Source organism: Lagopus leucura, unplaced genomic scaffold (assembly GCF_019238085.1).
Source record: "Lagopus leucura isolate 7727_CA_CO unplaced genomic scaffold, USGS_WTPT01 Super-Scaffold_100012, whole genome shotgun sequence".
NCBI classification, from domain to species: domain Eukaryota; kingdom Metazoa; phylum Chordata; class Aves; order Galliformes; family Phasianidae; genus Lagopus; species Lagopus leucura.
In genome coordinates this window covers 95,735-111,224 of record NW_024962267.1, presented here as the reverse complement: position 1 = coordinate 111,224, position 15,490 = coordinate 95,735, and the positions used below count along the sequence as shown (strand labels likewise).

The 15,490-nt window shown below is 39.5% G+C and overlaps 2 protein-coding genes across 4 annotated transcripts in view; one reads left to right on the top strand and one right to left on the bottom strand.

Moving 5' to 3' along the window:
• Positions 1–7,491, top strand: part of LY75 (lymphocyte antigen 75) — a 43,616-nt gene extending 36,125 nt beyond the window's left edge. For both annotated transcript variants that reach the window (XM_042874955.1, XM_042874954.1), the window contains exons 30-35: positions 322–542; positions 1,477–1,651; positions 2,145–2,312; positions 3,539–3,661; positions 4,120–4,287; positions 4,904–7,491. In XM_042874955.1, coding sequence (XP_042730889.1) covers positions 322–542; positions 1,477–1,651; positions 2,145–2,312; positions 3,539–3,661; positions 4,120–4,287; positions 4,904–5,088 — 1,040 coding nt within the window. In that variant the 3' untranslated portion in view covers positions 5,089–7,491. The remainder of the gene's footprint in view (positions 1–321; positions 543–1,476; positions 1,652–2,144; positions 2,313–3,538; positions 3,662–4,119; positions 4,288–4,903) is intronic.
• A 748-nt stretch (positions 7,492–8,239) lies between these two features.
• LOC122181993 (unconventional myosin-X-like) overlaps positions 8,240–15,490 on the bottom strand; it is a 67,944-nt gene continuing 60,693 nt past the window's right edge. The window contains exons 36-42 of one of the 2 annotated variants that reach the window (XR_006179657.1): positions 14,799–15,006; positions 14,251–14,387; positions 12,976–13,099; positions 12,216–12,665; positions 11,288–11,479; positions 9,798–10,524; positions 8,240–8,705 (exon numbers count right to left, since the gene is read on the bottom strand). Coding sequence is in view for 1 of the 2 variants with exons in the window: in XM_042874953.1 (XP_042730887.1) it covers positions 10,411–10,524; positions 11,288–11,479; positions 12,216–12,665; positions 12,976–13,099; positions 14,251–14,387; positions 14,799–15,006 (1,225 nt within the window). In the remaining variant the exon portion in view is untranslated. Of the gene's footprint in view, positions 10,525–11,287; positions 11,480–12,215; positions 12,666–12,975; positions 13,100–14,250; positions 14,388–14,798; positions 15,007–15,490 lie in introns of both variants that reach the window. The other variant, XM_042874953.1, reaches the window with a different exon arrangement.

Here is a 15,490-nt window from a genome sequence, read left to right as displayed (position 1 = left end):
ACCTCCTGCGTATACAAACACAAGGCTTTGGTTTTGTTCCCACTGAAACACATAGCACAGCAGTCATGGGCTCTTGTGAGCATAGGACCAGTCTGTGCCTAACTGCTGTGATATTCTGATCAGAACGAATGTGTTTGCTGCACTCTACCATCAACTGCTCACGGTGTTCAGAATACTGGAAGATAGCTTACATGTTGTAAGTGGCTTGAATTAAACAATCTGACTCTTGAATTGCATTGTTAACGCTGGATTTTAATACTTCCATGTGTTCCTAGTCATGTGACTGAAATGCACAGAATTTCTCCTTTTTCTTTGAAATAGGACCCCAGCAGCACAAGCCTCCACTGCCTGAGTTTATTCCACACGGAGACACAACATACAGAATCCTTCAGAAAAAGTTAACGTGGTATGATGCAGTCAGAGAATGCAAACAAAATATGAGTGATCTAGCAAGTGTACACAGTGAATCACAGCAGTTATTTCTAGAAGACATTGTCAAGCAGGATGGCTATCCGCTGTGGCTTGGGTTGTCCATTCATGATGTAAGTATGTACTTCTGGTAACCTCAGTAACAGAGTTTGTAAATAATTCTCTACACAGAACAGGAAATATTTTCTTCTGAATTTGTGGAAGCTCTGTTTTTCTGTAATGTGTGTTAAAGTATATTAAGTTGCCATGTATGTAGACACACTAGTGCTAGTTCTGAATCTTTGAGAATTGAAAACAATACAATCAATTGGGCAAAGATTTATGGAGCCTGTTTAGTGCAGGTCATGACTGGCTCTTCGAGGCTCTCCAGGAAGTTGTGCATCTCTTCTCCCAGGAGGCAGCTACAGATCTTATTCCATCTCTGTTTCATCCTTGCAGCAGGAATATGTATTCCCCGCCCTGCTTCCTGTACTGCTCCCTAGGGCTGCCTCTAGAACTGGCAGTGGGAGGTAGTTGGCAGGGAGAGCAGAAGCATGACTTCCACATGTACCCTTGCTGTCTTGCGCCTCTTTTGGTCTTGAATGAATCCCTCCACTTCTCACAACTGTGTCTTCATTATCTAGGGTTTTCAACAGTGTATCTGAAGTGTAAGCTGATGTTGCAAACGGACCCTGAGCCAACCAGCTCTATTCACTGCGGCCCAGCAGTTAGCAAGCCTAGTAATGTTCGTATCAAGGAAGATAGGCTGCTCAATGAAATAGCAAGATTTAATTACGATGTTCCCCACAGAATAATACAGGCGCACTAGAAGTTTAAACTTAAAAAGATACCATATTTTTTCAGTTAGCAGAAGCAGCTAGGACTTCTGTGTTAAGAATTGGTTGGAAAATGCTGTTTTACACATTTGTGCAGTAAGGATAGAGAGAGTGAGACACTTGTATTTTTATTGAACTATTGCTACATGACTTACTAATGACTGACAAACATTAAACCACAACTGTATGCAGCAGCTTTAAAGTTATAGTTTTTTTTTTTTTCTTTACTTAGGGAAGTAAAGCTAATTTTGAATGGTCAGATGGAAGCAGTTTTGACTATTATCCATGGGAACTAGAAAACTCAAATACGACTGAGAACTGTGTTCTATTGGATACTAAAGGATCGTGGAACCGTGCAAAATGTACAAGTGTTGCTGAAGGAGCCATTTGCTATAGCTTTTCAAATGGTAAGTGCAATGTTTTAAAATATTTTCTGCAGCTGTCTTATGTACTGTCTCTTTACATGCCTTAGAGCTGCAAGACCATGTTGGGTTACTTCTTTAAGAATTTTCTCTCAGGGATGATGGATTGCTTTTAAATATATGACAGAGATTTATTCTCTCCATTCTACTGAAAAAAATCCTGGTCATCTCTTGGTCATCTGTGATGTATCAACTCTTATGTATCTTTTCTGAATCAAAGTCTGTATAATACACACTTCAAACTTTGAAACACCCTATAAGGCAAGAAAAAAAATGGTTCCCAAGTCTTTGGGACTTGTCTCGTGTTCGTTTTCAAGTAAATTCATCTACTGCACGTGAAGAAGGAAGGTATTCTAATTGAATCGTGGATGTTGGTAGGACAAGTAGTTCTTGTAGATATTTACTTTCGTGATACTGCAGAAAAGAAACTGCACAAACTCCTTTAGGAGAAGTAATTCCAATATCTTTATCTTTCCAGAGAAACAATCAGAGCAAAACCAAGTGAGCCAAGCCTCAGGATGCTCACAGCTCAGTGGAGAACTACCATGGATACAGTATAAGGATCACTGTTATGCATTCGACATGGCTTTCTACAATTTTTCAGTATATAACGTGGAAGATGCTATGAAAGTTTGCAAGAAACTGAGTATGTTTAGACTCTTACCACATTACAACCTATAAGTAGTCCTCTGTACCAAAGAATTAAAAAGCAAAACTAAAGAACCTATATTAGTTAGACTTCAGATTTCCAGCTCTACTTAATTTAGGAAAAACAATAGCTAGTTTTAACTTTGAACATCTCAATAAGGTTCTTGGCACGTGGAGATCTGCAAAGGAAAATCAGATGCTCATTGACAGAAGATTTAGAAATTTCAGGTTAAATGTTTGGAGAAAAACACTGTATTTCTATACAAATAAGTTTATTTGAAATAAAGTTACTGCTGTTAGCAGTTAGCAGTGTTTTTTGTTGGAGGCTTTCATTAGCTACTTTCAAAGATATCCCTATCAAACAGTCCAGAGCACATACATTGTAGGTATTATTTTTTTTTAATTAGGGCACATGATATCTCTGAAAGTATTAATTCTCTGTCAAATGAAAGGATTTTCTCACCTCTATGGGGACTGTATTGCAAATGATAATTTTAAGCAGCCTCGTGTGCAGAATCTTTGAACTTCTTACGTTAGAAGCTAGTGACTGTCATAATGTTTTGTCATTGTATGATGTGAAGTTAAACTCACTATGTAGAGGAAGAAGTGCTAATAGACCCAGTCCTGAATGCAGCGTTCTATTCAGTTCTGCCTGGCCTACTGATTGAAAAAGAAAGTAATCTTTCTCTAAATTAAGATTCTGGCTTGTATTTGCATATACTGGTAAAGCATGGGCACGCTCTGAGCCTGCCCCCATTGTAGCTTTTCCCTCTCCTTACTCCTTAACTGCTGTAACACTGTATATGAAAATCTGAGGTACAGTGGGGGATTGATTTAGAAATTAACTTCCCTCAGCAAAATGCTGAACAGTTCTTGCAAATGCTGAGCTTTTGTTCAAGTAAATTCTAAAAAAGGGCTTATCACTTGAACAAGACTAGTAATTCTGAATCAGGGACGTATCTTTTGGTATCTTCCATATTAGTATTCCACAGCTGCAGTAAGTTTACACCATTTTATTTTATGTGACCTGCCAGAATAACCAGTCACCTGAAATTGTCTTGCATAACATTACACTGTATTTCAGGGAAGGGGAATGTCTGTCTTCATTCTGCTAGTTACTTCAAATTAATGTTGTAAGCACAAATCAGCAAGCCTTTTCCTATTATATTTGTTCCTGCAGAAAACTTCATGCACAATTCTAACCATTTTTCTATTCCCCCTTAGGTCCTTCAGCAGCCCTTCTGACCATAGGGGATGCTGAGGAAAATGCATTTGTGAGTGAACATATAAAGAAAAATGATCTAATTACTAGGAAAGTATGGCTTGGACTGACTCAGAGCTCTAAGGGTAAGAAGTAGCAATCATTATGAGTGTTCCATGTAGTAAATAAAAAAAATGCATAAATCCTCAAATAGTTGTATAGTATTGGTAGCCCACGCTAACTCCTGCCTGAGGTTGGCATTCCTCATTGAGCAGTGCAGAGTAATCTGGACTTCTCCATATATTAAATCTCTTCCTGCTGCACATTTGAGATAATTAGGAATAAGTGACATTGATCTTCTTTGACACTGTCATCGATACCTAATGATGATGTCATTTCTGTCCAAATACATCAGATCCTAAGGATCTGGAGGAGAGGTGTGGGTAAAAGTGACATGTTTGTATTTATTGCTTTTAATATACGGGATATATGTTGTCAGCTCTGTTTCTTTTAGCAGCATAAAGAAATCAGCAGTTTGTGAGCTACCTTAGTGTAATATTAGAGAACGTTTTGGTGACCTAACTAACCAAATTTTTCTCAACAGGTCAGTCCCTGCACTGGCTTGATGGCTCATCAGTTAATTACGCCAACTGGGATAACAGAACTGCAGAACACAGTGAAAAATGCAGTGTGATCGTGTCCACAACTGGCAAGTGGTCCAAAGTTGACTGCAGTCGTAGTCAAAGCAGAGTGGTTTGTAAAGCTCCTTTAGGTATGGGAACACCGATTTTAGCAGATGTTAAACGTTTCAGTGACTATATTCAGGATTTTCTTTTCTTTTTTTTTTTTTTTGCTGGGGGATGCCTTTTTTAAGTAACTAGAAGTGCAATTCATGAAAGAACCTTTCAATAACTGCCTTAAGCAAGAGCCTTCTGTGACTGTCCTGCCTAAAATTATATTCACCTAAGACAATATAATGAGAAACCAGGGGACAAATTTTCTAGAAATTTGCTTCTCCATGCTTCCGCTGTTCATTTAAAGGAGAGAATTGAAATTTCCACTTAAAAGGCAGCACAGAGTAGTTGCAGCAAACTAGTAGGGTGTTTTTGACCTCCACAGGTCCCTTCCAACACATCACAATTAGGAAACTAACAACTGAATTATTAAAAATAAAGAGATACTAATTTATACTGGAAACAAACTTCCAGTTAATGAAAGCTCCTAACCTGGTGAACCAGTTGGCTTTGACTTAAGCCAAATGATATCTGCATAAATACAGCGTTAGTGTATAGCTACCTGAACATTAACCCTGTAAAAATAATATTTTTACCAAGGCTCTCAGAGAATAATTTTTTTGTTTGTTTGCTTTTTGTTGTTTTTTTTTACAGGTTCTAATCACACTGGGGTGGCTGTAGCTTTTGCCCTGCTAATTATCTTACTCCTTGTTGTCGGATTAGTGTGGTTTATCTGTAAAAAGAAGCGTCTTCACTGGAGTGCCTTCTCTTCAGTACGTTATCAAAGAGGGATAAATGATGATGAAGCTGATGATGTGTTCACAAAAGATGGCTATTGAGAAGAACTGTACCTTCTAGGCAATTCAGCATGAACTTCACTATGTGAAGCTGTAAGGACTGAATCACTTGATGTTTTGTTACTTCTTTTTGAAAAAGTAATAAGGTTATTAACAGGGGCTGAGTTTTGTTCCTTTATACAAGTGTGCAATTTTTTGAGCCCACGGTAATTATTTACATTTGGCCTCAGTTGTTTAAGGTACAAGGTTTTTGGAGTTGTGTAATGTATTTTAGAGTATTATTTTCCATCTCTTTACTGGAAAATGTTTTTAATTAAATAATTAATGACGACTTACTTCATGCAATGTCACCTTATTGAATGCATGTAAAGTAGCCTCATCAATTCTCTAACTTTGTACAATTTTCACTCAGTAACTTCAGGCCAATTATGTGCCATTTTGATGTGTTAAGGATTCTGCTGCTAGCATTGGATTATCTAGCTAGAACAGAGAGGATAAATTATTGGTGTAGCAACTTTTGTGGCAAGCTGTTATAAATTTTTATATAGTAGGAGAAAAAGGAGTGATCAGACAACAAATTTAAATTTCTAGAAGGAAGATACTGTTGTTACTTTCTCTCCCAAATTAATAACAATAATTCAAAAGCTATACTGGTGAGATAAGAATGTTGGAATGCAGAGAGTTACGGAAAATATCCTGCACTAAAGCTGTGCCATTTATGAGAAAGTTTATTAATAAATGTGGAATATTTTATATTTGAGACTGTGACAAGCTGGCAGATCGCTAATCATGGCACAGCTATCAGAACCACCCAGTAAGGACTGACTGTAAGTACAAGCAGAACTCAAGGCAGTAAGAGCCTCAGCCTTGTGAAAGCAAAGGTATGAATGTTGTGTTTTATCCTGTGATATAATTGTTAAATAAATCATTCAGTTTCTTTTCACAGCACCACAGCACCTTTAACAAAGGTTTAGAAGCACAAATAGCAGAAATGTTTACAGTGAAAATCAGTATCTAGACATAAGCATAAAAAATTAAAACATTTTTTAAATGCACTCAGAGTAGCATTTAGAGGAAGAATTATTCCATTCTATCCCATGGCTTCACACTACTCTGAAATTAGACCTGTGTGACTTTCTTCTGGATAAAACAGAAAAGACCTTCTCCATTTTATAATCAGTTGCAGTGTGACATCTGAGGATGGGAGTGTTACAGAGACAGTGTTTTATGTTCTTTAATGAGACCCTCCTGACATTTTACCTCCACTAATACTGTTGGTTTTTATTATGGGTAAATGCTTAACTATATAAAGCAGAATATCTGTTATCTGTTTAAGAAATAACAAAGATACCTAAGGAAGGAATGAGGAAGAATGTATGGTAAATTAAGCTGTGTATGTAAATGCTAAAAATACTTGAGTATTTTACATAAAACTTAAACTTGATTTTTGTATGATGTGATCTATGCACTCCAAAGAAAGTTATAAAGGGAAAAAGGGAAGACAGCTTTGTACATATTCTAATGATTTGATCAGTGTTTTGAAGAAATTGTTAGACTTCTTCAGAGCACAGTGCAAAGGACAGCTGTTTACTTTTATGAAGGTGTATATGCAAAAGACCAAATCCATCCCCTGTGCAGTAATAATGGTGTGATATGATAAATAGGAATACATTTGGTCTGACGTGCTGAAAAGTGTACTACTGATTTCTCTGGAGCAACATTGCGAGGTCAAACTGTTCAGCTGCCTTATTTCCCTGCAGTTTACTGAAATTGACAGCACTTTCCTTTGTACCTGTTTGCACTATTTTGATAAGCAGGTGTTTATCATCTGTATTGATAATAGAGAATCTCTTGTAGATATCACTTCAGTACCTGTTGAAATAGCAGAGTGAAGGAGCATAGCCAAAGAAACGTCGTGTTAGTTTGCTGATAAAGAAGTAAGCACTTTTGTTGTTTATTTGGTACGTGAGCACAATTGTGAAAGTCTCCTTTCTTCTTTCTTGATGGTAGTTGCTTTGCTGAATGACTTCTAAATTAATGAGAAGAAAAAAAAAGTGTTGTTCATTGTCCTCACAACAGTAAGTGGGAAAATATTTCGAAATTCCTGTTTTGAGATTTACTAGTTTTACAGGTGTTTATACTTTGAACGTTTTTAGTTGTAAAGCTGAAGTTTAAATTGAAAATTAGTGAAAAAATCCTAGTTAACCAAAATACAAATACATACTTTTTATAATTAACGTAAATGTATATTTTATTCTTATGAATGATGTAAATAATTTTGTAAGGCCCCTTTTCTATGTTTGTTTCATCATACCCAAGTTGTCTCATCACTGGTAATTCTCATTTGAACAAGCGCAGCTGCCTTAGTGCAGGTGAATAACCCACCTCACCTGACGCATGCAGCAAGATTATTACTGAAAGAATAAAGCTAAATAAAACACTAAACTGCTTACACCAGTTTTATTTCCAGGGAAGCAGTGATCGGAGGTAAGGTACAGCTCGTTAACCACTGGATAAAAAAGCACAAAGTAAAGGGGCTGTGATCGCAATTAAACCAGATAAATGCTGCCCCAATAAGGAAAAAGGAGAGTTCAATATATGAAAAAGATTTTGATGTAAAGGAACATCCATAAATTTTCAGCTTAAAACATTTATTATGCCTAATTTTTACCAAGCTGTTTGTGCAGTTTGCACAGTCCTGCTAGTCGCAGAAAGGTTGAGTTACACCTGGCTCTTAATTAACTTAATTGATACAGCTGTCAACCACAAGTGCCTACACACCTGCTGTCAGGCTTTAAATGATGTCCTGTTATGACACTGCGAAACTCAGCGGGATATGTAGAGCCGGTGTTCGTAAAGAAGTGACCTTTTATCAAGAAAACATAAAGTTCTCATTGAGCAAATTATTAAGTGGACTTTCCCTAGAGCAGCAGTGGGCCGGGGGAACACAAGGTGAAGCCCCAGTTGTAACCACGCATCATGCAGCGCACGCTGCCAGCCGCGGAGCCGGGGGAAACACCGAAAATGGCGGCGGCGCTGACTGCGGCTGAGACGCCAGGCACCGCGCATGCGCAGTGTGGGCGGCATGGGTGCCGTCTGGTCGCGGCGCTGCTCCTGCTTTGTGCTCGCGCTTTCCGAACCTCAGATCTCTCAGTAATCGCCGCAACGTGGACACGCAGCGCCTGAGTGAATAGAGCTTGTGCAATCCAATAATTTATTCAACTTTCATCTTGTAAAGCCAGTTACAAATGAAAAGAAAAAAAAAAAAAAAGACAGCAGAAGGAATTCCGTAATAGAAATGAGCAAAATTACAACAAATACTAATGGGAGTTACATTCCCAAGTGGGTTCAAGCTGCCTGCAGCAACCCCAAAGCCAGAACACAGGAACAGTGCAGAGCTAGGACAGGGATAACCAAGGCTGTTCTGATACAGCCACGTAGTCAGCGTGCAGACCCACACAGCGTCACATCTCAGGCTGCCCATGCACTCACTGTGACCCAGCCGTCTGTTCCTCGTGATACAAAGGGGATGTCCATAAGGTCCTTCAGTAAAGCTGTTTAAGGCAAAACTCCAGTTGGAAGTGCAATACACAGTGGTGGCTGTCCTTGTTGGCTGGCTTGTGTGGCAAGTGGAGAGTGTTTGTACATGCTGCAGTGGGCTTGGGAGGAGAGAGAAGCGAGATTATGAACTATGGTTTATCTTCGTGCAGCATGGGGCTCAAAATTGCACTACTCTGTGAGAGTTTTAGTGAAATGGCAAAAGCCCAAGGTGAATTTGAACTAAACCTGGTGCATGCTGACTCCTTGTTTTCTGTTCTGTGAAATTTCTCCTTCGCAGCTAACTTTTTCTTCCTCCCAGAAATGGGAGCATCTGATTTCAAAACAAACCTGCAACCTTAATTATTCTGTGATCCTATGGCCCACATCACATGCTGCCTTCCAGCTCCATTAGAAAACTGAAAGGGCCTTGACAGTCCAGGACCCCAAGTCTAAGACATAAGTTGCCTAGCCTCAAGGCTCCTTGATTGCCAATGCAGCCAATTTACAATGTAACTAATGATTCCCAGTATTATTTTAAACAATGACAGTTGTCTTCAGTCTCCTGCTTTTATCTTTCACTGAGGAGGAAAAATTTTTGCTTCTTCAAATTGCAAGTAGCTATTAAACCTTCTAAGTGGTTGTTCCAGCAAAACAACATGATTTTCAAGTTTTTCTGCTGAGTAGGGACCTACAGGGGACAGGAAGGGGATTTAGGGATGGAAGCAGTTCAAATTAGAACTGTCCAGAGAAAGAAGGAGTTGGCATTTGCTTACACTAGTACAGAGGAATTACATCCTTGCCTATAAGAGGTTATCTAGGCATCTATTCACTCAGTAGGAAACAGTTTGTCTAAAACTAAATTTTGGGATCCCAGTCAGCCTAAAATCCCATCTAGAGAAATAAGCAACTTAATGCAGGCACTGAAATCTCTGACTTCTATCCAAAACCCCAAGTTTGTGAAGAACAGATCTTTTGGAAATGCAATTAAATCAATCTCACCTTCTCAGCTGTACCAGGAAAAAGGCTGTCATTAATTTTTAGGCAACAGGTGCCATGTGGAATGCACCCAGAATGGCAGCTGACAACACTGCTGAAAAGCAGTGCTAGGCCCCAGTATTTTCTTCTACAATGGAGTATTCAGAATTTTTACTTAAAGTGCCATTTTTTACATGTATGTACCTGTGACCATACACTGGGAGGTAACAACTCACCTTATGTGCCTTTAGTTGCTTGTTTAATGGTCTCTCACATAGTGTTTGACCTCAGTCTGGCTTCAATTGCAAAGAGGCTTTCTTTTTTTAAAACTAGATCAGATCATTAGTATATCCTGAAGAGAAAACCCTATTGACTTATTTTAGAGTTGCCTACAAAATAAATAAAAACAAAATATTCTCTTTGCAGCCCATACTGTGGTCCCCTGATCCCAGATGTTTGCATATTGAATATTTTTAAGGAAGCTGAAGCCTGCCTCCTGTAGTCCAGATTCCTGTGGTTTTGTTTCCACCCACATGACAGGTAGTTGTGAAAGCAGCAGAGAGGACAGGCAGAAGGAAGATGCTTCTGTCTTTGCTTCTTTAAAGGTACATTGTTCATCAGACAAGCCAGGGAAAACAAGGTTTGGGCTGTTAATATTTAACAAGTTGTTACTGTTTAATGTCTTTGGGCAGAGGTGCAAATCCTAGGTACTGCAGATGCCACTTCAGTTTGTAAATACAGTAGTCACTCAAGTGGAGTTCTTAAAAACATCTTTGCTACACTTGTGCTGGCAAGTTGCCAATACCAATTATCAAACATCTGCCTCTCTTTTGTGGCAGTCCATTCGTATCACCTAGTCCAGACGCTGGCATGACTGTCCACACTGGTGGCTGATTTGACACTGCAGCGTTTCTTCACTATCATGTTGATGTATGCTTTCATGATCTTTATTATCTCACCCACCTAGAGAAGGAACACAATGAGATAAGCACATTTATGACATATTCCCATTGATAAGATCAGGTGTTTTGCAGAAAGTTCTTACTGAGATCATGGTAGTTATATACCAAAAAGACCTGGACAATGAAAGCAAAGATAATGACAGGCATGTCATTGTTTCTTTACAAATAAGTGTTAAAAATTTTTGTGATTTTTCTATTTGGAAAAGCCTCTCTAGGTTACTCTAGCATGTTTTTTAATGTGCAAGCTATAAATGAACAGAGCCATGTCACCTCTGAGATGTATTAAGGATAGGGACAGTTAGAGCTGTGATTCTGCTGGGAGAGAACTGTGACCTTACAGCAGCATCTTTTAATGCTTGACAAGTATGTGCTCTGTTTTACTCACCTCTATAAGCTTTAACTCAAAGAAAAGCATGTGTAACTCTTCCAGACATTTATCTTTTTTTTGTAATTTTGAGAAGTCCCAAACTTATAAACACGAAAGGGAATGAAGTAACTGAGCACCCAAAACTTGAAATTTCATCTGCCCTAGAAGGCCACTCAATCTCCTTCTCTTTCTAAACAGCATCATTCCTTTTTCTGTACATCTCTGTATTCAAGACCAGGTACTACGACACTTTAGGTTTAAGCTTCCTTCATCCTTTTCCTTGGCTGTCCTGACCATTCAACAAGAGCTCTCACATATAGTCTTGTCTAGTCCTCAGAAATTAGGGCTCTACTGGAGTGCTAGTAAAAGTGCACGCACAACAAATGTTTTCACATACCTGGGATGTTTCAAAGAACATTTCTCTCTCATCCACTGTAATTTTGAAGGTGTTGGGCTGCGGTGCTCCAAAGAAAACAATGTGCTCGTACTGGAAAGTCTCCAGTGGTTTAGGATCTCCACGTTTGTAGACAGACACATTCTCTGTGCTGACTCCAAGCCAAAGATCATTTGGAAAGCCTCCCTCCTTACACTGCAGAAACAGAATCTTGCATCAGTACAATGGAGGATTAAATTACCTTTAATACAAGGAATCTATTTCCGGTCTCTGCAGGATATTTCATTTCTCCATCCCGATAGAAAAAGAAAAGCCTACAAAAAGAAGCATCTAGATACTCCTGCCACAAAGATTTAGAAGTGACATGGCTGTGAGTAAATACTAGTAGAGTAATAAATGACTGTAGTACTTAACATTTCTCATCATATTTAAAACCCATTATTTTACAAATAATTATACTATTTTACAGCAAAAACAGTAAGGGCACACAATCCTTCTAGGCAACCTAAATACAACAGAAAAATGGAGCTGCAGATTCCTACTCTAGCAGGCTAATCCCAGCAGCCGAACTGACCTAGTTTGAGAGGTTTCTGAAGCACTGCTGCAGAGGAGGCTTGCATTTTTTTGCTGTCAAATACAATGTGGCTTCATTTTACTTTCACTCCACTAGCTATTACCTTCTTAAGCCCCAGAAAAATTCCCAAAAATGAAACTGGAATTTACTGTCTCCCTCAGTTAAGCAGGATGCACTGGTTTTCTTGACCTCTGCATCACACCTTGTTGGGTATGTGGTACTACAAGCTTACTCTCAGCTTACTAAGACAGAATAGCAACTTCCTGAAGTTCCCTTCTGCTGCTAATCAATATCATACACAGAGCTGTATCCCTTCTCCAGACCGACCCTCTCCTTGGCAGTAAATACATCTCTCACCTCAACGTCAAAGAGGGTTGATCCATAACCTGGCCACTCCTTTACAATGGACATGTATTTCACCATGGCCTGATGCTGAGAGAGTCCCTGCAGCTTGGTCCATTTCTGTGCTATGCTTGCACGAGCGGCTGACAGCTCTTCCTTCACCCACATCTCCATCATCTGCTCTTCTTCTACCTTCTGCTTCTTTACAGAGCCTGTTTTGAAGCCACGTTTCAAGGTCCCTTCAAGGAAGCTGGTCCGTCTCCTCTCCAGAGTATGACTGCTGGTGCCACTGCTCTTTGTGGAGTGCAGTATTTTGGATTTCAGTCTGTTAACTGGGTAGATTCCATCCAGACTCCAGCTTATTTTAGAATAATCTCCATGAAGGTACTGCAGCCGGAGCGCTGCCAGGCGCTGCAGTGTGTCCTCTGGTGCAGGAAAATGACCATCTATGAGGCTTTCATGAGCCTAAAAACAAGCAAAAAGTCCCCCAGACTCATTAGGAAGCAGGAACATTATTCACAGCTGGGTCCATGTACAGACTCCTGTAGCATTTGCCCTGATACAAAGCCAACCCAAGAAGGAAAGACCTTGTTTTTAATACTCCTATTCCCTAGAGAACTTCTCTGTCTTTGCTTGGTAGAGTCCAGACAAAAACTCGAGATAATAAATTCTTCTGTTCAGATCTGCATTCCCACTTCTAAAGCTAAAATAATCCAGTTTTCTGTATACTCCAATGTGCTTCTGCCACCCTTGGAAACCAAGTCTGCTTGCTTACCTGCTCAAACATGAAAGCAAATTCCACTCCGTCTTTGGGAACATTCTCTACATCCAAGAAGCAATACAGTTTAAAATATAGCTGCCATTGCCCCTCCTCCTCTTCTTCCTCAGAGCCTGCAAGTCTGTAAGATAGGAAAGAAAAAAAAAAAAGAACAAAACAAAAACAGAACTATAACTTGAAACACCAAGTACTAGGACATCCGCAATGCATCTCATGCTACAGAAGTATCCTTGGATTACTGAAGAAAGCATACAGAACTACCTAATGCGCCAGGATAATCTCAGGGCAGCACAGCACACTTCTCTGATGGCATCCATTTTACTCCTCTTAGTTAAATGAAATTTTGATTCAAAAGAGCCCAAAGTTTTTAATTCACATATGCTTGACCAACATATTAGATCAATCAAACAGACTAATTTTCACGTCTTCTAACTAGAGGAGATGAAGCCAATAACTTGAAAGGAAGTGGCATTGAGAGCTACATTGTTGAGATGGTCCCCAAAAACAGCATACATTCGTAAGCAGGGGGGCAAACACAGTTACTCCTTGCAGTTCAGAAATGTCATAGGCATCAAAGCAGCCACTGATGGCTATGACCGTACAGTCCCACATCTGACAAGCAGTATCTCCATCTCCACTGCTTAACACTTTCATGCTATATCATTTCCTTGGACAATGAGGTCACAGATGTATTTGTTTGTGTGGCCCATATTAATCACAAAAGGAACCTGCTTTGGCAGGGGGGTTGGACTCGATGATCTCTGGAGGTCCCTTCCAACCCCTACAGTTCTGTGATTCTGTGATTCTGTGAAAAGTTACTATGCAAGAAAATCTCATTTTGATGGCGCTTGATTTTATAAGCTGTTTTGAACTGCTGATAGCCCTTGATACTTCTAAATGCATAGGCATTATGTAAGAATCGACTGTCAGGAGGCAGTATTCCCCTTTTACAGACAGGGAATGATCAAGACAGCACAGTGACTTAATCAGCCCTTCTCTGAGCTCTTTTAGGAAAGTATTACTCTTTGATAAAGGCACCACTAATTCTGTCCTGCCAAAGTAATGCCTTTTCATCACCAAAACAGATGTGAACATGGTTTTTACCACAGTGAGAAAGGGCACTTGAACCTTATCAAAAGGGAGTTCATGCCAAAATGAATTCCTGAAACACTGCACCTCCTTTGGATAAAACTACCTGACTGCTCTCTCATTTAACCCAGGATTATGACCAACTGGAAGGTAAAGCAAAGGTTCTACAGAACATTTTTCTACCTCTCAAACTTGGCCAAGATATCAGCTACAATCACTCGACTCTCAACAGCACGGTCCACCTGCTGATTATGTTCAAAGAGAGCGAACATATTACGACTGTCTTCCATTGCTAAACCTCGGATCAGCTTTTCAACCACCTGCAAAAAAATCAAGAGAGATACAGATTATAGTGTAGGGATTGCACATACTTTCAGAAGCGAGCTTCTCAAGGGGAAAAAGACATATATGTTGTGTTCCTGGTATAATGACTGTGCAAATGGACGGACCACAAACAGCCATGAACAGAATGGAGATAGAATAATGAGAGCAGGATGGGGTGATGGAAGCTGGTGTAGCTGGACTTGGGTCATTGGAACTACCAATACACACAGCTCTATTCAGCCCACTTCTGACAGCGGTATACTTAGATACCTGGGCAAGAAAATATAAAATTCTTTTCCTAAATCCTGAGAAACTGGAGATGGATATAGAAAAGGAGTCCCATCAACAGGCTCAGTACCTAGACACAGAGGAGTTCTTAGATCTGGTGGATGCTACGAATGCATTACCTCCCCAGCACTTGTATGAGAATTGATGGTGATTTTACAGGAGCCCCCACCATGGCAGTACACCGTTGTGGTCATTTCTTCACGGGTGAGAAGAGCCTGTATTTCCTCCTGGGAGGGCACAAACTCCCTTGTCTTTGTTCTCTTTAGGGAATCACTGATGAATTGTGCATATCTGTCTATTTCCGAGTCTGGAAAGAGGTCTTTTACCCTAATTGGAAAGAGAAGTAAAATAAGCCATTACACAGCAAAACAGAAAGCAAGAACATTACCAAATAACTTGGACTACTGCAGGTGAAGACATCAATGTTAACTGATGTTAACACAACTGCAGGAAGACGAGCCCAGTTAATCCCTGGAATTATGAAACCTGCTCCCACTGGTTACTGCAGTCACTTCAGTGGGATTTCTCAGGAGCATACGAAAAAAGCAGATTGAACTTCAAAGTGTACAGTACTAGCTGAAGACAGGAGAATTGAGTAGCTAAATGTACACAACTGAAATGAAGAAATACAGAACGGAATACAATTCTTTTCATACTTACTTGTTTTTTGACTTTTTTTAGGCATAACATTATGTGCAAATCCAGTGATAAAAACACACAGTGGCAATATCGAGTGTTGCTCAGCATCTCTTAGAATAAGGCCTTGAACATCCAAGAGGTTCAACTATTTGTGTATTTGCACAAATTTCAA